The sequence below is a fragment of the Clinocottus analis genome, unplaced genomic scaffold (assembly GCF_023055335.1).
Source record: "Clinocottus analis isolate CAN_PGR_092001 unplaced genomic scaffold, fCliAna1.0.p SCAF_12, whole genome shotgun sequence".
In the NCBI taxonomy this organism is placed as follows: Eukaryota; Metazoa; Chordata; class Actinopteri; order Perciformes; family Cottidae; genus Clinocottus; species Clinocottus analis.
This window is the reverse complement of record NW_027175843.1, coordinates 4,805,718-4,830,089: the sequence shown is the minus strand read 5'-3', so window position 1 is coordinate 4,830,089 and position 24,372 is coordinate 4,805,718. Positions and strand designations below refer to the sequence as shown.

The 24,372-nt window shown below is 42.5% G+C and overlaps 2 protein-coding genes across 7 annotated transcripts in view; one reads left to right on the top strand and one right to left on the bottom strand.

Annotated features, from left to right (window-relative positions):
- nalcn (sodium leak channel, non-selective) overlaps positions 1-20,552 on the bottom strand; it is a 69,851-nt gene extending 49,299 nt beyond the window's left edge. The window contains exons 1-12 of one of the 5 annotated variants that reach the window (XM_068572120.1): positions 20,421-20,493; positions 17,317-17,387; positions 17,010-17,071; positions 16,153-16,293; positions 15,855-16,037; positions 14,373-14,456; positions 14,114-14,253; positions 13,869-13,997; positions 10,919-11,070; positions 9,291-9,433; positions 8,780-8,884; positions 4,628-4,714 (exon numbers count right to left, since the gene is read on the bottom strand). In XM_068572120.1, coding sequence (XP_068428221.1) covers positions 4,628-4,714; positions 8,780-8,884; positions 9,291-9,433; positions 10,919-11,070; positions 13,869-13,997; positions 14,114-14,253; positions 14,373-14,456; positions 15,855-16,037; positions 16,153-16,293; positions 17,010-17,051 — 1,206 coding nt within the window. In that variant the 5' untranslated portion in view covers positions 17,052-17,071; positions 17,317-17,387; positions 20,421-20,493. Of the gene's footprint in view, positions 1-4,627; positions 4,715-8,779; positions 8,885-9,290; positions 9,434-10,918; positions 11,071-13,868; positions 13,998-14,113; positions 14,254-14,372; positions 14,457-15,854; positions 16,038-16,152; positions 16,294-17,009; positions 17,072-17,316; positions 17,430-20,420 lie in introns of those variants that run through there. The other 4 variants (XM_068572119.1, XM_068572121.1, XM_068572122.1 and 1 more) reach the window with 4 other exon arrangements.
- Positions 20,553-23,434: 2,882 nt separating this feature from the next.
- itgbl1 (integrin, beta-like 1) overlaps positions 23,435-24,372 on the top strand; it is a 48,434-nt gene continuing 47,496 nt past the window's right edge. The window contains exon 1 of one of the 2 annotated variants that reach the window (XM_068572159.1): positions 23,435-23,688. In XM_068572159.1, the coding sequence (XP_068428260.1) occupies positions 23,602-23,688 (87 nt within the window). In that variant the 5' untranslated portion in view covers positions 23,435-23,601. Of the gene's footprint in view, positions 23,694-24,372 lie in introns of both variants that reach the window. The other variant, XM_068572158.1, reaches the window with a different exon arrangement.

Sequence of the window (24,372 nt, the reverse complement as noted above, 5' to 3'; positions counted from 1 at the left end):
AGGTGTTTGGCGAGGCTTACGGGAGAAAGAAAGCGGGGGGCACACATAATTTGTTTAAAATGACAACGAAGTGATATGACGTCCTTTTCCTTCTCCATTCTATCCATCCATCCATCCATCCATCCATCCATCGAGAGAAAAAATGATGGTCTGAATAGGGACGCCAATCAGTGCGGTTACATGGATTCGAATAACTGGCTTAGTCCGACTAAAATCGAATTATCCAGTTCATGTAAACACCTTTATTCGAATAACTGCGGTCCGACTACGATCCGATTAACACCCCTGGATAACTCGATTCGATTCGATTGATAATTCGAATAACGCTGCATGTATACGCTGAATCGGATCGGAACTGGACAATGCGTTTGTGCGCATGCTCAAGATCCCGCCGCCTCCTCCCTCCCGCCCTCCCAGGTCGTGACCCGGAAGTCGAAAGAGACGATAAGTTGTCACGCCGGCAGAAACAAACAAACGTAAAAGTCGGGTTACGAGCCGATACTACCTTCGGTGGGTGTCTCTGCTAGCCCCCCTGATGTAGCCAGCTAGCGCTGCTGCTAGTTCCCTGTTTGCTCTGTGCTAGCTCCCCGACAACCACCGAAGCTAGCGGGGTTCTCTCCATTATGAAGAGTGAAGAGGTCAAGCGGAGATGGCTGTATCACCACTACATGTAATGAAAACAGCGCCACCTGTCGTATCGGATATGACATGCATTCGGCCAATGATTCGATTTATTCACTGCCATGTATATTCGGATAACAGCAGTTGCCCCGAGAGAGAGCATAGTCCGACTAAAGCAAGATTCGAATTATTACCAGCATGTAAACGCACTGAATGATGAAGTCCCCTAATCCTGCATTCTCGCTAAAGGCCATCAGGGGGCGACTCCTCTGGTTCTATAGAAGTCCATGAGACACTACTTCTCTTGATTTATTTCCTCAGTAAACATTGTAAACATGAGTTTATGGTCTCAATCTCTAGTTTTAAGTCTTCTTCAATACAGCATGATGTTCATTTAGTAAATTATAGTCCCGTTTGAAGTCAAATCAACAAAGCAAAGTGTGCTTTAGAGCGGGGGCTACCATGAGATTGACTGGCGTCGTCGGTTCGCTGTCGAGCTGTCAACATTAACCATCTCCGCTTGCGGTATCTCCCTCAGCTCACGCTTGTTACACGGCCGCCTGGTCCTCTCTCTGAAGAGGCCTTTGTGGTTTCCTTTGAACAGTCGGGTTAGAACTTGCGGTTTCCCGACACTGTCAGGAAAAAAATCAAAACATTTTTCTCCGAGTGCTTTGACGGATGGCTTGAGATGCCACGAATTGCTGTCAGTGCACGACTGCCAACTGAACACAACGGATTGACTTCTGAAATTAAGCACGGCACGACGCATGTCAAAGTCACTCTCTCAGCACTATACAACTTTCACACTACTTGATTATTATTTGCCTCGCGCTTGACACGTTGAATGCTCGGGGAGACAGGAATTGGAAGAACAACAAAAGTGCTTTAATGCCACACTTTTTTTTGCCAAAAATCTGGATTCCAGAGTCAAACATTCATCATCTGTCAACTTCAAAAGGTGGCTGTTAAACGCTTGCTTGAATATTTGTGTGGATTCCAATCATTTTCATTGACGGAAAAACGTTTAAACGTTCACATTCACTTTTTGCAGCACAATCTGGTACTCTGCCACCCATCTGCCTGTTCATTCTGTTCCAAACACTCACATTTTTACCAAAGTACTCAACTATATCTCTAAACAATATACTACTTGCAGCTTTCGCACACAGCTGTTCCTGCTTGCAGGGAACCCTCGTAAACAAACACAAAAACACAATACGTGTTTCAATCCTTGGAATTTATTGTAATTGCCAAGAATGAAACATTAAATTGACCTCAGCAAACATTTAAGCCTCTCGACTCTAAAGGGCGAGTGCTTAATGCTTAGACTAACAGTCTACGATGCAGACTATCACTTTAAACCTGCAGGAAAATATCAACTTGCAACGGATGGAGAGTTGGGTTTAAAAGAGGGGTTACAGTTGTAGAGCAGCACTGCATGGGAGATAACGGGCAGAGTTTAGAACCGCAAATAGCAACATCCATCATAAACCCAAGGCATTGTGCGTACTCCTCCAGATGATTATACATCAACATAACCTCGATTAATGTCGATATGGATTCCGTGGTGGACGATGAAGAATAGCAGTAGGATTAACAATTTAATTGATTATCTGCATAATTAATGCGTGAGGAGAGAATATAATGAGGAAATAAATCTCCCTTATAGATTCCTGGCATCACTGACGGAGCTATTGCTACGAAAGTCTTCGCGTGGCTATAATTATGTCTCACCAATTGACTACAAGGTCTGACAGAGCCACCCATTCCAATTCGAAGACCTGCTGCTCACTTCTAACACTGAGAAACCAATCTTTTTTTTTTTTACATTTACATACCTCTCTGTGACCTTGCATCACAAGCAGACATTACCATAAATGTATTGTGTACCAATGAAATGTACTCTACTGGTATTAATAGACAGTATAAAAAGATCATTACGCCTCTCTACATTTCTCTCTTTTCTGCTGTGCTTTATACATGTCAGGCTCTCTTTGACAGGAGGCCATCCATCACAATGTCTGGGTCGTGGCTCCACAGCCCAAACTCTCCATGTGATGGAGGCGGGAGTTGCTCTGCACTCTGACCAGCTAAAACGTAATTTGGTCCATCTCACCAGACAGAGTCTGCGTCCTTAACCCGGTGTTCCGACCTAAAGTCATTATAAGGAACCTCTCCGTAATTTTGAAGGTCCCCTGTGGATGTGTTCCCGTGCACCAGACTCCCCTTAGAAAACCTCATTTAAAAGCAGCACGGGTTCTGACAGCCTGCTCTGTGTAGTCCTGGTGCTAGTTCTGCCGTTTCTCCCTTACAGCGGGCCCAGCAGTACGGGGAGTATAGTTCAAATCAGGGGTGTCAAACATACGGCCGGCTCCGGCCCGCGAGGGGGTCCAATGCGACAGAAGAAAAAATATATATATATATTTTTTTTTTTTTAAATCAAAATGATCAGAGCTGGGATCTGAACCTCTGATTCTCTGCTTGTAAGACAGACATGCAAACCATTAATCAGCAGTCACAATTGATGTGAGCACCGATATTATTGTGTTACAAGTCGTTAAAAATGGTTCACGTCATGAAAGTGGCGTCACAAATGCGTCACAAAGCAAGGGAACCTGCAGAGGAGAGCGAAGGCCGATAAACAGTGGGTTGATGTCTGAATTTTTGGTCTTTATGTTTCTAGTTAATTGTTGACAGACCTTAAAATAGGGTTTATCATCCAAAAACCTTCACCAATGATTTAAACATAGAGAAGTATTGTCGTTATTTATGCGTTATTATGCTGTGATTTTACTGGTCCGGCCCACTTGAGATCAAAATAGGCAGCATGTGGCCCCTTCACTTAAAAGAGTTTGACACCTCATTGCTTTCTTTCACGAGTGGAGTCTTGTGGAAAGCAGCAACTTAAGCTTTGTCTTTTTGACGCAGCGATTTTATCAGCCGCAACGACTCCCTCCGTCAATCCATTGACCTTTTTATGTTTGACTATCACAAGGGGCCTTCTTCTCGTCAACACGGGACAACAGTAACAGCGACTTTGGTTTGAGCGAATGAGGCAGGTGAAGCAGCCTTTGGGTGCTCCTTTAAACGGAGCACGGGGCTCAGACAGAATTCAGCCGTGTTTATCCCTCCGGTTATCTAGATCTTCCCTCCAACTGATGATGAGGCCCTGGGGTGCGTGCTGCTTTAACGGGAATACTGCATATTTCATGTTTTTTTTCTTCCTTTTTCCTTATTCCTTCCTTTCTTTTTTCCAATTCCTATATGTGCCCTCGTCCTCGCTACATTTTGTGTGCGCCTCCTTGGAGCTCATCTCCGGAACAGCGTTTTCACCACGAGAGGTCCGTTGACAGCTCTGCTCTCCCTCTCAGAGCCAGTGGACGCCGTCGGCGGTATCTCACAGCAAGGGCCCAGTTTTCTTCTTCTTCTTCTTCTTCTTCTTCTTCTTCTTCTTCTTCTTCTTCTTCTTCTTCTTCTTCTTCTTCTTCTTCTTCTTCTTCAACACTGTAGCGCCATCAACAGTGGGCCAGCTGCGAGCGGCGCCCGCTGCGTTCAGATTATCTTAGCTCAACTGTTTGGATCACAGCGGCCGCGAGACAACGGCGTCCATCGCGTAGACGTCTTTTAAAAATGCATCTTTCGACGGAGCGACATTATTAGCGGAGCCCCACACATCAAACGTGAGCCTCCACTCGTTTTAAAAGCCTATAGTTCAACGGTTTGACGCAGCCACTAAAGGCACAGACAAACGTGGAAGACAATGAAGTGATACTTGTTAAACGGATGAGGTCTACTTATTCTCCATCAATACAAAGCGTTTCAACATCAATATCAAGAGTGATGTTAAAATAATAGAAAGTTCAGCACACACAGGGTCAGATTTTAGAGTTCAGGTCAGTTTAGTATCATGTAGCTGCCACCTTCAACATGAGCCGAATCATGCGCGTGTGTAACACTTTGCACCGGCAGCAGCAGCAGCAGCATATTAATCATGCGGTGTGTTTACCTGGAGGCAGGCGGGCGCTCGGCCATGTGGTTTGTTGACGTCCACAGCTACGAGCTGCCACCCTCCAGCGGAGTCTTCGTGGAACATCTGTGGCACAAGGACAGCACATGAGGGACAGAAACATACCCAAAAGAAAAGAAAAAAAAACAGTACACCATTCAAAGGACAGGCCAAAACTCTAAACGCACACATCTACACCTTTGGCTACATCTTCAGAAAACATCTGTGGCCACCAAAAAAAATAATAAAAAGCTGAAGGCAACGCATGCACGCATGTGCACACACACACACACACACACACACACACACACACACACACACACACACACACGCACACACGCACACACGCACACACACGCACACACAAACACGCACGCCTCAGGACCAAACGGCAGAAATAAAAACAAACCAGTGTCACAGCGGAGACCGTCTAACTCACAAGACGGCTGGCTCACTCCCGAACATCATTCTCCTTGAAGATGAACTCAACATCTTAGCAATGAGCACTATCATGATGACTGGATACACATTGCCATGTCCTTCACCTCATGCTCTGTTAACTTGGCAGATAAATTTCAGAGAATTACCTAACTATGCCGTCAGGACTGCATCTTCTCAACCGTAAAACACAATGAGAATAGGTCTCCACGCCGCTGTGCTAGTGGCATCAGTGAGAGGGGCTAACAGTTGCAACTGGCGCAACATTATTAGGTGTGGTATTTTGTCATAAACTAAGGCATTCGTTGAATTGCATCCATTCCATTGAACGGCTGTTAAAACGTTTCATTTAAAGCAAGACGTCAACCTCAGGGTGGTCCTAATGGAAAATTCAGAGGACTATTCAAGTCATTAGGATTCATCCTCTGGGGATCACAAACGTCCATACAACATTGTCTTCTAATCTGTAAAGTAGATGTTGAGATATTTCACCAGATGAGTAACGACTTTGACCTTCTGTTGGCCCTTAAGGAAACATTAGGGATCCTCGAAGTCGTTGTGATTCATCATCAGGAGACCATGATTGTTTTAACAAAATGATGTATCAATCTATTTAGTAAATATTGAGAAAGTTCTCCGGATAAGAACAAACTTTGATTTGCTGGTGGAGCTCGAGGAAATGCCAAGGGGGTATAAAGTCAGTAGGATTAATCCCTTCTGGACAATGACCACCCGTCCAAACTTTGTTGAGATATTTCCGTCTGGACCAGAGTGGAGGGCCGACCAACCTGACAGCAAGCTGACAAACGTACATGCCACTAGCATGGCTAAAAACAACTATTCTCAACAAATAATATTACTATTGAAGTCCAAATAATCCAGATTTAACCAAATAGCCCAATATCGATGCTATATTTGGTTAGAAGCCACAGATTAGAACTTTTTTCACATGAACAGCCTTTTAAATTTAATTGAAAAATTGTCCAGAACGACAAACATCAAACTGAGCACTCAGTCAAATTTGAAGGTTGCTTTAATCCTCCAATCATTCTGCCTCATTCGTCAATCTACTCTTCAATTCCATTCGGTACCTTCCTCACTCTCATTTCAGCATCGTCTTCAAGCTGTCACATCGACTTCCCGTTTTATCACAGCAGGACTGTGATGCCTTTCATCATCTTGCGTTTAGTTCAACAGAGCAAAGAGAATATATTCCACAACCTTGATGTCAAACACAGCGGGTTGATGTAATTAAACTTCAGATGAGCCAAATTAGACTTCAATGTAATCCAACTTCAAGTTCAGACCTTAATTACAACTCTACTCGCAAAAACACGGGACAAAAAAACTTGATCCTGTGGAACAAAAGTAGGTTGATCTATTGTTATTTCATCAACAAATTACAGCCTAATCTCTATTAAAAAGACCCAATAATCTGGAGAGAGTAGAGCAAAGTCAATGGGGATTGTGGCATGGGTTGCGTCTCCCAGGGCCACTAGCCTTCTTCTCTCGGGAGCATGAGGAAGGGAGCATATTGTTTCAGTCTCTGTGATTGACGGTTTAGTGTTACGCCACAGCTAATTAGTTTTCCACCCCTCTAAGATAAAGATTGGGGCATGACTATGTGATTACAATTAATTTGGATAATGGAAAGAAAGGCTAATTGTTTTCAAGGTCGTGGCGGTATAAACACGCCGGTGGCACCAGAATGTTTGCCATCATGATAATGGTGTCGTGACTTTCCAAATGTATAATTTTTTATAAATAACAGTATTGAAAACAGTTCACTGCTTGCTTCATAATGAAAATAAAAGAAAGTGTCGAATGTTTAAAAAGGGGCTTTGGATTCTTAAGAACCATATCAAAACAGACCACCATGGCTCTTCTTTGCAATCAAAATATCTGCTAAATACGAATATGCAATATTATTTATTGTTGCACTTATTAACGTTTTAATTAGCTGCTGCCATTTATACAACACCTTATGTAGTGTTCTATATTTTCTGTCAATTTAGCGCAGACCTTCAGTTTTCACTTGTAATGTAATCATAAACCTTACACTTTTACAAAACCATTTATCCGACTCTCTTGATTTTTCCTGCTTCAAACCCACCTCCCAACCTTTGCCGTCAACCCATATTAGACCACTGTAAGCGTGTAGGAGGCAATCAAGTGCATGTTGCGTCAAGAAAGAAATAAGCATTAATCAGGACCCCGATCACACCGCAAAGAAGCTTTCAACGCTACTCAGACTGAACTATGAGAGAAATCTACAGGCATATATGGATATTCACCGCCCAAAAACTGTAAAACATATATTATAATCATTGCTGTTCTCTCTCTAGTGTATATCCATCTATGGCCTGATCTCACGACAAGTACTCTGCTTTTCAACATTCACATCTGACCAAATCAAATGTTCTGAATAAGTAGCTGCTTCTTCAAAATAAATATGTCTTTGAAGACAAATGTCTTTCATAGTATTCGTCAAAGTGTCTCATGTAAACTCTGGCATTTGCAATCTTAGCCATCTTGTATCAAACTATTTGGGATTGGCTTTTTTCTGCTTTAATTAAATAGCAATAGAGGAGAGACAACAGGAAATGAGGGAGAAAGCTGCAACAAAGCTCAACGGCCGGATCGGAATCAGGTATATTACAGTTCATGGTCTTTAAAATGGCAAATTAATGCAAAATATTTTTTAAGTAACTATATTGCCACTGCTACAAATATGGATTATATAAGGCTGCATGTGGCTGGTTAAAATAAAGCTACGCCACGTCACCCAAGTGTTCTTTTCCACAGCTATATCCTATAGTATGTCATGCATAGCTAGCCCAGAATACCTCCAAAGGGTTTTATCTCAGAAGCGTCTGGATCAGATTCCCCAAACTACCTGAGAGAGTTCCTTTAAACGCCGAGGGGAAGCGATTCTTCTCCAAGCTCTTTCCAGAGGTTCAACCACCCAACAAAGGCCCTCGGGGGTTTTGACATAACCAATTTCAGCCACTTTCCAGCATCTTTGATGATCACATGAACTCACTCACCCTCCCAAACCTCTTGGCCTTTGGAGCATAGACTGACTGGTAAATCCAGCGCTTACCCTTCAGGCTCAGATCGCCCTTTCCAACGACAGCCTGGTACTGTTGCGATGCACTAAACTGCCTGTTTGTCTTTTGTCTCTGTTTTTTTGTATATTACCCTTACTTGAGAACAAAACCCAGTGGTAAATCCTTCACTCATGTAAGTAGCTTGCTTCCAACCAAAGGAGGGCAATCCACCACTTAAAGACAGAAAACCATGACATGAGAACTCTCCGTTCCATCTATTTCAAACTAAGCAGGGGGTAATAGTTTGATGAAGCCAGCAGAATTTACAGATGCGATCCCGAGGTCGCCATTGAAGACACTCTCTGCCCCGCTCGCACCAAAACAGATATGCGTCGCGCCCCTCGGCTGCCAATGCTAGTGTAAGTGGAGGCATTTATTGATGACCGTGCACTCTCGTAACCCTGAAGAAAACCACTCCTGTCAAAATGCGTTTGGGCTCATTCCTTTGATTCTTGAATTCATGCAACTTCGATGAGCTGAACTCTGATGAATGGACAGTTTTTTGTTTTTTTATCCCGCAATCTGTCCCAAGATGACCAGCTTTTAAGAAAGCCAGAGTTGAAGGAAATGTCTGGAGTCAGTTCGGTTAAGGAGCTTGTTATACCTGATTTGTAGCGGTGGAGGTGGTACTGCTCCTTGACCCCCACATCTGCTGAAATTGCACTCTTATCTCGGCGAATGTCTCGATGATGACTGCAATGAACACGTTCTGTGAAGGGAAGAAACAGAGAGGGAGTGAAACTGAGACAGTGAGGGAGTAAGCGGCCGTTTGTGGCGATTAAAAATAAAACGGCAAAAGGGCAAGTCTGTCTCTCGACTTTCCTTAACTATCTGTGATGGGATATTCCATCTCTCATTAGCCAGAGGACATTCTACTAACAAGGGGACATGGTTGGGTCTGCAGGTGAAAGATTAGGTTATGTCAATTAACCGAAACCTTTTGGTGTTCAGCTCTCCCATGCTGCCGCGCTACGGGAGCCAAAAGCATTGTTAAAGGAGCAGTCTATAGGTCAAGAGAGGTAGGGAGAGAGAGCAAGAGAGAGATGTAGAGGGAGAGAGAGAGGTAGAGGAAGAGGTAGAAGTAGAGGTAGAGGTAGAGAAAGACTAGCTCTAACCTTGACAAGCCATGCCAAGAAGAAAATGAGAGTTATGAAGTAGAAGTACGAGCGCCAGCGAGGGAAACTGTCGATGGCTCTGTACATGAGGAACACCCAACCCTCCTGTGACGCCGCCTCGTACACGGTAAAGATGCTCGAACCTAAAACAAAGACAGACAGAGGAGGCGGAGAGTTGCACAGTCAGATGAAAAGCAGAGATCGGTATTGAAACACTTGTCAGCGTCGGCCTTTTTGCTCAACACGGTGATGTCTGCAAGCTTCGCGCCAATTATCATGGCTCTCTTTAAACTAAGCCTTTCCAAAAAAGACAATACCTTGACTTTCTATATTGTGAAAATGGGTTCTGACAGCCCGTGAAAAAACACAGCACGCCGGCATCCTCCCTTCTTTATGATGACAAGACTCTAAATTCTAACTCAGAGAGCCGCGGGCTCATTAACCCGATGGGATTATCTTTAACGCACGTCTTATGTCACTGTCAGCAGTTAATCTTGTCAGATGTAGCTTATTTAAGTACATGCTGTCAGTTATATTTTCTCTCTGTCGAGTTTGAATGAAGTGTGTTAAGTTAAAATGTTTCCGTCAATGGAGTCTGCTAGCTTTGAGGTGAGCGTTTAACTTCTGTCTGTTCATGTCAACTCTGTAAGTTAAGGCTTAAGTTCGACCAAACCAGAGTTGGTGATTGTTGGGGCAGTGTAAACACTAACACAGAGGGTTTATGATTTATTTTATTTTGTTTCTGTGGATTTGAATGAAGGGCGTTTCCATGATCAGTGAGGTAAAATGACTGATGTCTGAATGGAGTGGTAGCTTTGAGTAGAGCATAATTATTGGATGTGTTATACGTTATTGACTTTAATAATTCTTCAAATCCCTGTTTGTTGTATATATTATACATTTACTTCAACATGCGTCATACAGCATCACGAAAAGCAGCACGTCCACCCGGTGTGTCAAGTTTCAATCACTGACAGAGCTGGAGTCAATAAATACCCGTGACTACTGCAGAGTCATTTGTCACACTTCCCGCGAATGATACAAGCCAGATGTTTGTGGTTGTTATCGTTTTTTTTTCTCCAGTAGGAAAGAGGGCTTCAGTGTGTCTTCATGAACAATGTGTTGCCTCTGCATGGGTGTGAATAAGAATAGTACATCTGTATCCTCAATAAACTATTTTAGGAGGTGAGAACCTTTCCTATGAATAGGACCGCACTTAATAATAAAATCAGGGTTTTTATACAAGGCACTTAGGCATCACAGTAAAAGCTACATTAATATTCATAAAGTGTGTTGATAGACCAAAACGTTTCAGGCTGTAAACTGCCCCGACTGCGCCACGTTGCAGTCTATAATGTCTGAATCAAGGTGGCGTTGACTGTGAAGCTCTCACTCTCCTTCACGGCTATCTAAAGATTAGGGCCACTGCACTGTGCACCGACACTGGAACCGAGCGCCGCTCAGCTGATAAGTGCCGCATTGGAAGTGCCTCACACAGCTGGTACGTGCTGCTCTTCGGTTCTCACTTTCTCACATTAGGGGTTCATTTCTTCCCCTTGAGTCCTTATCGGACAGATGTGCGCGCGCATGTTCAGCTGCATTAAACGCGTCACGTGTGCGGCTCATACCCAGTTCATTGAAGCCGCTGTAGCCGAGCTCCTGTCGGCTGAGGCCTAGCTCCTCCAGGTCCATGCATTTGAAGCCATGAGGGCACAGGTAGCCCTCCCCATCAGGGGAACAATGGGTGTCTGGGATGGCCAAGCTGTTCCATGTCACATTACTGGTTACAAAAAATAAACAAGAAAACAGTTAAGTTTAACAGTAAACAGTTAACGAAGAAGGTACAAGTATCAATTGTGAGCTGTATCATTTTAAGACTTGACAGTGATAAGGACCTTTATAATGAAATCAGGGAGTTTATGGCAAAAGTCTAATATTTATGGGAGATAAACATTTGAAAAAAACATGAGACACACACACACACACACACACACACACACACACACACACACACACACACACACACACACACAAGTTCTACCCCTCTTTTAGCCACAGGTGTTGTTCCTTGGAGCGGCTTGATTCCTCTAATGAAAATGAATGGATTCAAATTGGCTGCCCAGACATTCGTCCAAATTGTTTATTACAGGTTACAGGATCAGAAGGGATAATTTATGACGCTATCACAAAGGGCAACCAGAGGCACGGCGATGAATCCGATAGAGCTTATTACACCGGGGCGGAATAATACCACCGTATCTTATCAAATGAATCACGGTCTTCTGGGCAACAAAGAGGAGATAAATAAAGCCTCGGATGAGAGACCAAATGTCCAGCAATAACGCAGCATTAATAACTCAGTGAGTCAAAGAAAAAACAAACAGTGTTTGTGATAAGAGGTTATTGTTTTTTTTGTTTTTTTTTGATCGAACCTAAATTAATTTTGCAATGCTTTGCATAATTGCGAGGTCTTGTCAACAAGCTCTGCCCACCTCAGCGAGTAACCACCTCTTGTTGACACACAACCCACTGAATCGGTGGGTTTAATGGAGGCGTGAAACAGAGTTATGATTTGTTATTTTTACATTAATTGATTCAAAATGTTGTCGTTATTCATTCTGTAGAGTTAAATGGTGTCGAGGTCAATCACAGACAGCCTGACATCGACAAAAGGGGACCCCACTTTGTTCACAAATCCAAAACCCTTTCATCTAACATCCATATCCGAAAACGTCCGTCCTCTCCCCCCCATCATCCCTCCTCTTCCTTCTCAATTCCCATCAAATCCCATGTGTATGAAAAAGCGAGGGAGCTTTGACTTTGTGCCAAGGGCATATGGCAGACAGAGATTAGAGACATCAGTCCTTGTGAGACATATTTCTAGAATATCCCAATAGGAGCATATGTATGCGAGGGGATTTCGGGGGGAAAGGAGCACAGCAGCGAACTAATTTCACGTGCAGCTGCCACGCCACACTTTCGGAATGGTGTTGCTGAAGGGATGTCAGAGCTCAAGGAATGTGACAACGCCGTGTGCCATCTTTTCCTGCTACTAATGACGGTCAGTGCACGCCGGGTACCCCCGGGCTCACATGACATGTAGACGGGAGGTAGACGAAATTAGCTTAATGCATAAAGACTGGACAATGTTGGAATTTGTTAATTATCACAATGAGTGTCAACTCGGCCTGCCTCTAAATTACTAAAATGAATAATGCTCTTGGATATGGAAAGAAGGTGCTGCTGCACTTAAAGAGAGACCATTTACAATACTGACTGAACCGTTGGCCCATCTTAGCTGTGCTGTAATTCATGAGGGCGGGACGTCCCAGAGTGGGGTGAAAAGAGGACAGTTTTGATTCAGTAAACTTTTTATTGTTTTTAAATCACTGACTGTACCTGAGATATCACACTGAATGGACAACCATGGCTTGTGCAGGAGGGGGCTATTTTTCTCAAAAGAAGATATCGTTGTTGCACCACACTGACATTAGTCTTGACTTTTACACATTCCCATTCTTTTGTTATGTACATGTTCAAGATTCATTTTCATAACAGGGTTGTTTTTAAGGAGGACCAAGTTACCAAATGTCTGTTTCTGTTAAGAGCCTTTGATTTACGTCTCTGGCTGGAACCAGAACATTTGCAATGAACAGCAGATCGCATCCAGATGGTCTTCATGATATTAGTTTGGTTGCAAAAAGCAGTTTCAGAATGCAATGGATTTCAAACCGCCACGTCACAGAAAACTGTGCTAAACAATACAGCTGTTAACGCGGGCAACGGCACTGATCGGCCAAAAGAAACACATGACTGTACACTTTGTATTCAAGCTGAGATGAAGAAAGGCGAGGGGAGAAATGGAGCCAGAAAGTATATATAACAGACTGCAATATAACATAAATATGGAATCTGGGCGTCGTGTTTTTAAATGCAAAAGTGGCTTGGGGTTGTTTGATGCAGCATCTAGATTGTGCAGACCCCTGCAGTGTTTCAGTCATGCAGACCGTAAAACAAGCTACCACCTCTGCAAACCAGAAAATCCCAATATTAACTTGCGGGCACGAAGGACGAACTCCTCAACACTGATGGAGGGGAGGAGGGCTGCATTACAATTACGTTTTTTTTTAGTCAGTGTATTCATAGGCTGTTTATGTGATGATCAAATATGCTCTCCGGGAATTTTTTAAGATCGGCTTTTACGGCCCGTAACGCACAAATTAAATGTCTAGCTGGATGCATTCAGGCTCATGTATGTCTGTCCCAACGGTGTTCCGCTTGATGGTTTTTGCACTTAGTGTTGGCCTCCTCCATAAACTGTGATAAAAAAAAGACGCCCGGCGTACAGCATGTATCTCCTAGGTTCGTAAAACGACTTCATTAACCATTATTGCTTGAGAAAAACTGTTTTCAGTGAAAAACTGAAAATGCTATGCCTCCATTAAAGCCGGGAAAAGACAGCCTCCATCAAGGTATTTAAGGGTGCTCAGTAAGAGTATGATAGTGTTGTACTTAAAGTAAGTAATAAGAGTGTCAATGCACAACAAAAAAGCATCCGGGGTCAAACCTCGTTCTTACCCTCTCTGCGTTTCGTTCGTGACGCAGTGGTGGTTGAACGTTCCGAACATTTGAACGCCCAGGATTCCGTAGAGCAGGAGAAAAAACAGCAGGAAGATGGTGACGCTCCAGATCTGTTCCCCGGATCGCCTGCAAAAAGAAAAGGAGGGTAAAAAAAGGCATATTTAGTTTTTACCTGAGAGAACCGCCCATTAATCGTAAAAGTCATAGCGAGGAAGGAGCAATGCTCATAACGGTGTTTCTACTTCAGTATGTTGGTGATGCGGGAGCGGGGGAGCTCAAAGCGGAAGTAGATCCGGAAGGCCCGGATCATAATGAGCGCTCGGGGGATCCTCAGCATTCCCCACGGAGACATCTGATCCACCAGATCCGCTATCTCAAACACCTGACACACACAGAGGATTGGATCATTAAGAAGTGAAGAAACTACAACGCTCTCCAAGGACTTCCAGGGGTGGATGAAAAATAATAATGAAACCTGTAATTCTAAATGTTGCAATGTACCTGCAGCAACAGGGACAGCCAGATGAAAAACACCATGAATCCATCAAACATACACCAGCGATCCTTCACATAGGAGTTGTCCCCCTGTGCAGAGAGACATAAAGGCATCAACACGGGAGAGAAACAGGAAGAGAAGAACAGCAGTCAGCAATGTGAATACATATTGTAAGCATCATTAACCGAGGCCAGACTTTACAAAATCCTATGACGTATTAAGGGATTTAATACTGCTCGGATTCATGGCTCTAGAAATGGTTCCCATATGAAGTGGCCATCCTTCCCTTTCTGGAAGAAACTGACAGTCTAAGTATGAAAAAGAAACGGCATGGAAATATCCAAAGGAAACAGCAAATGTAATCAGAAACAAATGTGCCTGTTTTGACAGTCTGACCGCAATTTTTGAGAGAGAGAGAGAGAGAGAGAGAGAGAGAGAGAGAGAGAGAGAGAGAGAGAGAGAGAGAGAGAGAGAGAGAGAGAGAGAGAGCGAGAGAGAGAGCGCGAGAGAGAGAGAGAGAGAGAGAGAGAGAGAGAGAGAGTTGTATAAAGAGTGAGAGACAAACAAAAACTGAAATAGACAGATCAACTTAAAAAGGCAAAACACTGTTCTTAAGAACAAAGCAACTAGGAAAAATAGACAAATGGAGAAAGAGCGAGAGGGAGAGGGAGAGAGAGAGAGAGAGAGAGAGAGAGAGAGAGAGAGAGAGAGAGAGAGAGAGAGAGAGAGCGAGAGAGAGAGAGAGAGAGAGAGAGAGAGAGAGAGAGATAAGTCCATGTTTGATGATTACACACTAGCAAGAACAAAAGCCTGCAATTACTTTACCATGAAGTGAGGATCATTGTTTATTTATTTTGTGCAACACATTTCATTAACTAGCTACAAAATAGGTCTTGACTCAATGTTGAATATATACTCTATCACTTTAAAATACAAATGACTACGAATAATGAATCTACAAATATTACCGGACATTGACAGACATATTATAACGGACAAAGATGTGTTTTTATCTCTTTTTAAGAAAGAAGAAGACAGACTGTTCTGGTTGTCGTGCCGCTCCCCTGCACTGGTGTCCTCCGGTGCCTTTCTGCTTGTTATCCTTGATTTGCCAATTAAACTGTCCACACTCTTTATGGCAGTAATTACAGCCCTATTCATCTGCCAGCTGTCCGTTCCTGGATGCTCCTGAAGAACACTATCGGTCTACCTCGGATTTTTCTTTTATCGCGTCGATTCATCTGAACGTACAGCTCGATGAGGTCGTGTTTCTAAAAAAAAGCTGAACTCTCCCGCAACACCTCCACAAGATAGAATAAAATAAATAAAATATTCATTTGTCATTGTGTCACAATGAAACTGCATTTTCAGTCTTTACGTCTATGTATTTTCCTTCGTGGGCATTTTGCAGTCACATTCCTCAATACTGTGGAATAAAGAAATTGTTTAATCTCGCTAACTTGATTTCAGCCCCTTCAGGCAGCTACCTTGATGATCCCTCGGATGTGCATCTTGGCGATCATCTCGGCGGTATAGAGGAACATGAGCAGGGTGTCCAGCGTGAAGGTCACGTACTGCAACGGAGGGTAATGTTCGAATGTCTTGGGGGTGTTCATGCACACGGAGATGACGCTCATGATGGCGCAGGCCCGCAGCAAAGTGTGCACCCACTGCGGGATGGAGGACGAGAGTAGAACAAAAAGTAGTTACACTCTACAGCTGTCTAGCTTTTTTGGTTAACTTTGCCAGCGTGACTTCACGAGGCAGTTTCGGAGGCAAACTCACTGGCTTGTTAATCCAGAAGATGTCGGCGCTATCTGCGAGGGTCTCGTCCGGCCCAAAGTCAGTCATGGGCTGGGCCTCGACCCGTGAGCTCTGTTTCCTCTTCAGCATGCTGGGGCTCGCTGTGCTATACAGGGAGTGGATCTGACAGAGAAAGGGAGGAGGAAAGGGGGGCGGGAGACCACGCGGTGAACAAAGCGACAACGGATAATAGGAGAAACACTCTGGCTGCATCCAAGTCTGGGCAGTGGGGAGTACTACCTTTTGTTTTCTCCAATCAGGTGGAACATTAATCTAAATGAATACGCTTTAAAGTGTACTCAATGCAGTAAAGAGGCCACTTGGCCTGTCATATATATGGCCACAATAACTGGAACTAGAAAAATACCAGTACATTTAACATATGGGTAACTGGTCAAAGCCCACCTTGACTTATCCGACATCTAAATATAGCATCAACGTATTAAATAAGCTGCGTGTCAATCGTGGCCTCTGGGTGTAATTACTGCGAGACGCATTAAGCAGAATAAACTACCCCGACTTGAATTGCCAGAACAGAGGTATGCTCTTTAAAACCAAACATGTGTTGCATTGTTGAATGGCCACCGTGATGCACAACGTAGCACGCATGGAACACAGGACGAGTGTATTCACATCGGAACCGCTCCAGCCACTTACCACTCACTCAGGGGGGAGGCGCCCAGTTGATTCGCTTTTATTTATTTTTTACCTGTGCATACCATGTTTGTGTGTGTCTGTGTGCATGTGTGTATGCAGAAAAAAAGGAAACGTGTACAGGCCGTTTTAACATAAGAACACAAGAAGAAATGACACTCTGAATGGAGACAAAGCGCACATACCAAAGGGAAAAGTAAAGCTGAAATTGCTCCAGCACTGCACATAACATGCGATCAGGCATACCCTGTAAATAACACACAACAGTTAGTCAACATCATGGCTCATATGGTGTACAGTACACTACCCACATCTACAGTACGTTAAGAGCAGACAGGAATGCCCACCACGTCTGACACCAAGGCATATAATGCGACACACTCAGTGAGTGAGTGAGTGAGTGAGTGAGTGAGTGAGTGAGTGAGTGAGGTGTTGAGAAGAGAGATGGGGGTGGAGGAGGACCAGGGGGGTGGTGGTAGGGTGAGGACTCACTGTGAGGCTCCTCATTGGTGCGTTCATCCCCAGGCCAACAGAGGGGTGGAGAAACCAACCAGAGAGACAGACTAGAGGTGCAAAAAGGAGAATGTCCTAAAGGCCTGGAGGTCCTGCGGCAGCGGCCAGTGAATGGGTAGCAGCCATAAGAGCAGTAAAGAGGGGTGAGAGAGCATATTCACAAGTGCTGCAAGGTGCAGCTTCAGCAACACACAGCTATGCAGTTCATCCGGCTCATCCGAGGTCCAGAAGAATAAAAGATGAAGCCATGCCGAGAGTTTTTTACACAACCATATTTTGTTCATTATGGATGAGTTTTTTTTATAAGACCTATTTCTTGGGCAATGTAGTGTCAATGAAAACTGCAAAAAAAAAATGACGTGTCACACCCAGAGTAACAGAGAGCCAAGCTCATTTCAATTCGCCTTCATTATGAAAGGGGCGTGAATATTTCAGCATGTGCTGCTTTTTTTATTATTATATTTATTTTATTTTTAATTGCCATATCCATTTTGTTTTATTGGGACACTTCGGTGAAAAAAATTTTTTTTTTTTCTTTTCTCCCGACCCCTATTTATTCTACTGGAAGTGAGGCAGAAGTGTCAGAGAGATACTTCAGTGGATGCATCCGAAACTCTACGCATGGCTCCATAGGAACGTAAGAAATTGCATGTTTTAACAATTGAGCGAAGCAATTCTTCAAGAAAAACTGTGAACTGAAATACAATTCAATGAGAAAAGAATGGTTAGAGTACATCACATCAAAACAATAGATTATCAACTTATACAGAAAAAACAGATTTCAGAAAAGGAACAGGCATCAATTTCCTAAAACCTGTCCTGAACTGAATGAAAATCAACAAAAGACGTTTTTTTTTTTTTTTTTAAAGTGACAAAACCTGAATACATACACCTTTAAAAAGGGTCAAGTCGAAGCAGGAGAACAAAAAAACCCTTGGGAATGCAGATGGAACAATGTGACTCTAACGACCCTTGTTTCCTTTTATGCTCCCACCAAGAAAAGAAACTGTCCACATGAACCCCATGTAGTTAGAAGCAATTTCCCAGTGTAATTGCTACACTTAACATATGCAGATGGAGACGTGAAGAAGAGTGAAAACTAAATTGCAGGGTCTAAGTGCTATTATGTGGGAGTATAGGTGGCAAAGACTGCAATTACTTTCCCATTTGGAACGAAGACATGTATCTCGCGGGCAGGATGCGATCACTGGGCATATTAATTGTAACTGTGGGAACATTTGTTGGGAGTCTGCGAACTTTCTTCGCAGACTCCCAAAAGAGTGAAAACTTCGGCTGCATCGCCTAAGAGAAAAGTCGAGTTGAAGTTCTTCATTTCTCTTCCATAGTTTAAAATAGTCTGAGAATCATACGCTTTGTTTGAACTTAAGGGGGAGGACAGTCAGCCTCATGTTTCCATGTCCATGTTTTGTTTAATTTAAAGCTGCATCTGCAGTGTTTTATTCACAAACAATGGTTCACATTATAAAGTGTAATGTACAATTCCCCAATGCATTTTGGGATTCATATATAAATATATATACATATATATCTTCCCACAAGCATTGCTTTCAGAATGAAGAAGACACCTGATTACAGTTCATTCCCATGGTGAAGTCGAGCGACGTCAGGGGAAGCTAAAAAAAACACACACTCACAAACGCATTGACAAGCAAGTTCAACAGTTATATATAGTATAATATATTGTATTAAATCCTTATAAATCCATATATTTGTGTATTTGTATTGCAATCATTTAAACAGAAAATATTTGTGTGCCTCTGAAATAAATTTGGGATTTTTTTTTTATATTCTATATATTAAATTATATATAACAATATATTTTCATGTTGAGAGTCTTTAATTTATAAACCACAGAATGCATGTGTGAGTCCCTCTGTGTGTATTTGTTGCTATCGATCTGGTGAACATGGAGCATTTAGTAGCTAAAATGCCCGAGCAGACACATTTTCCTTCAGGAGTTGCCGCTCGAGCTATATTAGAAATTGAATATTGGGGTTTACCTCCAATCAAGTGACTGGAAACGCAACTCAACAATTAATGCTAAAGTTGCTACATGTCGAGGAAACTGCTTGCAACTTCGTGGGGAACACGTCAAACACAGCAACGGCCCGCTGTGTCTGAAAGTGTGAGCTGAAAGACGCACCTGGCTGTGACACTTTCACATGACGTCCAGTGTTTGACTTATGTCAGAATATTCATTAGAGCAGCGTCAGGAGCATCAGTACATATTGATATGGAGGTAATAATTCTGCACTGACTATTAATAAGAACCAAAACTACCTGATCACTTGCCACAACTGAAACCTTCCTTTTGGAATATATGTGACAACAAGATGTTCATTATTATCACATCATCAGGTCGGTTTCATTTGCATGTTGAGATGCCATCTCAACAGCTTTCTGTTTGTGGGTTCTGGTGTCAGTACTGTCAGATAACTTCAAGAACGTGTTCTAAATTAAAATGGAAGAAAAACAAATCAGTCTTGGGAATGCTGTTCATATACTACACCAGGATTTTTTTTTTCTGGAGGGAGGGTGGGGGGGGACAACTGCCTTGTCAACACGCGACAAGCTGCCGTGTGGCGCGTGACCATTCTCGCGCTAGGGAGGGAGGGGGGGGGGGTCCAATCAGGAAATGCATCTCCATCCTGGGATGGAGAGCCGAGCGGCCTGACGTCGACGGAGCCAAGGTTACTATGGAAACGCACGAGAGCTACAAGGTGCTACATTTGGGGTTAAAAAAGAAGGAAAAAAAGCTAACCACAGGACGTGTCCTGAACGCAGCTAGCGGGACACGTGACCGCGCGGACACCTCACGGTGTAAGCAAACGCGCGGCGGTCTCGTATCGAGGCCTACTCCTGGAGGACGAGGACGTCCTTCACTTCCTGGAGCCCCGACGAGCTAGCTAGCGCGCAGCAGCAGCAGCAGCAGCAGCAGCAGACCGTCGGTAGCATCCCGAAAGCAACACCAGCTGCGTGTCCGGTTGCAAACAGCACGCGCGAGCGACGCGGCGGCTTAAGGAGGAGAGGAAGCAGAAGAAGAAAAGCGCCGAGTCACTTACGAGAGGAGGGTTTCCCTTATCCGCCGTGCCTCGTACCGTCCATGACATTAGCTGTGTTGTGTTTTTTTTTCGGCAGGGTTGGGGACCGTGTGTGTGGGAGAGTGCGGGAGCGCGCGCCGGTTTTTCAATCACATCAACTCAGCCGCGTCAGCGCATGCAGCGGAGGCGCGCGGCCGTCTCCATGGTAACAGTCGACGGTCCATCAAGTTGCCCCAGCGACAGTCTACCAAATACTTTGATTTGCCTCAATTGTTTTACTCCTGTGATTATATATATATATATATATATATATATATATATATATATATATATATATATATATATATATATATATATATATATATATATGTATATATATATATATGTATATATATATATATATATATATATATATATATATATAGATGATGTTTATATATAATTTTACAGTAATAAAACAAGAGTCAAATATTAAATATATATATATATATATGTGTGTGTATATATAAACAATTGTAAAATTAAAAAATATTAATGCCTAAAAAATCATATTAAAATAAGAAATCATTAAACCAGATTTCAGTCTGACACACACACACACACACACATACACACACCAGTGGCGGGCTGTCAGGGCCCGCTAAGCCTTCACCGCTGGCCTGAACAGAATTACAAAGTTATAGTTTTTAGAATAAAAAAAAAAACTATTTAAAAGTGATAGCTATTTTATAATGTAATTGTTTTTCACAAATATATATATTTATAATTCCAAGTTATATCTTTTTTATAATGTCATTGTTGATCACAAATACCCTCTAGTATTATAATTAGTTTTTCCTTTTTAGTTTATTTCCTCATTGCACAGCTTCCTGCCTTGAGACTGAGCGAGGCTGCAGGCTCCAGCAGCCATGTAATCTGCTTTTTCTGTATGAAGCTTTTATTGTGAAACAGCAGCAGGAAGTCTCTGAATGCTGCGCCCCATCAGCTGTTAAACAGCACAGCATGCAAAATCCACGACCTGCCATTGGCACACACACACACACACACACACGCACACACATACATATATATATATATATATATATATATATATATATATATATATATATATATATATGTATATATATATGTATATATATGCGTGTATATATATGCGTGTATATATATGTATATCTATGTATGTGTATATATATATGTGTATATATATGTATATATATATATATATATGTGTATATATATATATATATATATATATATATATATATATATATATATATATATATATATATATATATATATGTATGTATGTATGAAAAATATTCTCTGCCAATCAGCTGATTCTATTGACTGTACCCAAAAGGTGCTTCATTGGAGGCAATCTCAATGCAGAGATATTAAGATTCTGCAACCAGCAGCAATCCCATTGCTCCACAGTCTGGGACTGAACTCCATCCTCCAATATGGCAACGCTCAGCTCCACAGAGCGAGTTTTATCAGAGACTACCTCCAGAGTTTAGGAGTAGAAAGACTGGAATGGCAAGGGAAATGAACATGCTTTCCATCAGTATAGAGGTTATTGCCATATTGTTACATTAGAGAAATAATCTATCAAACACAAATGTGTGTGAACATGTGTGTACCTCTGTTATAAAAAAAAAGTATTATATGAAAATAATTTAAGAAATGTATCCTAATTGCTAGTCCTCAATATCATGAAGTATTCTTAAATTTAAAAAAAAAACATGTACTTATCAAATGCATATTTTTTGTCCTTTTTATTGTCTGTGCTGTATTGAGTTATTCTGTTGGTTCTTCTCTCCAAAACCACATCTACTGCATGTCTGTGTGTCCCCGCCAGGTGAAACAAAGCCTGACCTCTTCCATACCTTTTGATTGGAGCCCTCATAAATCATTGAGCTTAGTACGGTGCTGTCAGGTCTACTCAGAGCAGTGGAGAGATCCTGTGGTATGAGAGGTGATGAAAGTTTCACTTCAGCCTGCTGCTTGTAGCTGACGTAGCTGTTCATAGGCTCTCCTGGTCCCCTCCCCTCTCTTTGGCCTGGGCTTGGATCACACAGTTTGAATGCTGCCAGAGTACAGAATGTGCAGACCGTGGTCTGGAGGAAGCATTACATTAAAGGCAGGGTTGCGTTAAATACTGTGGTCGTATGAGGTGAATTTTAAGTGAGGTGATGTGCTGTTTTTAACTGTCATGGTTTTGTTTTCACCTTGTGAGTATATGTGAGTCATCAAAATATCAAAATGTGGACCTGGAGATACTTTATGGAGAGGGAACTACCACTGAAGCAGTTTTGAGTGTCTGTCTGTCTTTCGCGATAGTGTCATGACTTGATTATCTCTCCTTTAATCTGTTAAAGTAGTAGTTTAACAATGCACAGTAACAGTGCAGGCAAGTGTCGGTGAAGTGGTGGACAATTGTCCTGATAATTTGAATAATATAATAAATACAAAATATAATTTGCCTTGCCTGTCTCTGATTGGCAGACAGTCTTTTGAGACTTACGGAAATTGCATTTGTTTTTAGCATTCAATGTTTCTTAAAATAGCAACTCTGCAGCATGGTTCGGGGCCAACTTCATCCTCCATCTTTGAGTCGTCACTGAAAAGCATAGGTGTCGCTAATAACATTAATAAATCATTTTATGAGCTATGAGTGTGCACAATACCAGGACGCTGAACCCCCCGGAGCAGCTGAATGGAATTCAGCCATTGTTATGTTCATCATCCACACCTGTGCTTTTCTTATTTGACATGCCGAAACGCCTTTGCACAAATGGCCTTTCACATCAAAAGGAAGGGAAGAAGCAAAACACCAGAGATCTGAAAAAGAAAGGGGGGGGGGGGGGGGGGGCGAGTAAAACAAAACATTTGGAAAAAAAAACAGTCTGCTTCTAATTACATCTCAAACTGGTGACTTAACTTTTTTATTTTGGCAGTTTTCCCCCGCTCCGGCTCCTGCCCAGGCCTGTGTCTGAGAGTCAAGACTAATCAAAGGCACTTGTATGCAGAGAACTGTTGGCCTCTGAAGGGATTGAGCCAGTTCAGGGCCAGCCTGCTGCTCTTTCTCTCCTTCTCTTTCCCCCTCTCTCACTCTCTCTTCCTGTCCCGTCTGTTTAAGGCGAGAAAGATTGGGGAAAATTCCTTCAAGCTACTTTTGCTTCAGGTTTCTCTGGGATTAAACATGCACACCGGGGTTTCGTTGCAGTCCATGTCGGTGCCGTTGTTTCTGATTCTGCTCTCTGCCGTGGAGGACACTTTGTTACAATCGGTGAGGTGAGTTTCCGCACTTGTATTAGTTTTTTAATGTGTTTTGTGTGTTTATTTTTGGGGTAGCAAAGAAAGCGAGAAGGGAGAGGAAGGTACAGAGTGTTGCTGACAAAGACAACATTTGGAGAGTGCAATGTGGGGAAGTTTAGGAGTGCCTGCAAATGTAGTTTGCACTTCTTTATGCGGTTTTGCTTGCCAATAATCTGGCATGCCAAGTCACGGGAGGGAAATCTGCTTCTCTGTTTCCATCATTCAGCTTTTGGATAGCACTTTATTTGTCAACTTAAATTAATTTATTTTCATTCGGATACTTAATCTTATCGCAGCTTTTGTGGCCGTTGGGTTTGGTGCAAGAATGTTCAGTGACATCTTGGCTGGAGCGAGGATTTTGTGTCTTAAAATCTTTTACTGAGCAATGATTTGGAGGCAAAAACTAAATTAAAATACTGAAGAAAAGCATAACAACTTTATTAAAATATTACATTTGATTTGGAATCATGTGTGTTGATTTTTTTCTTACACCATGCCCTTTTACAATAAAGGCTGAATTAGCAGATGTGTAAATGTTGCCATACGATTCAATCTAAACTCAAATGCAATGGGGGTGTTTTCTCCAAACAGGTGCATGTGGAGTGATTACATTGTGTATGTTATACTGGAGCTCGTACAGTGCATGGCATTTATT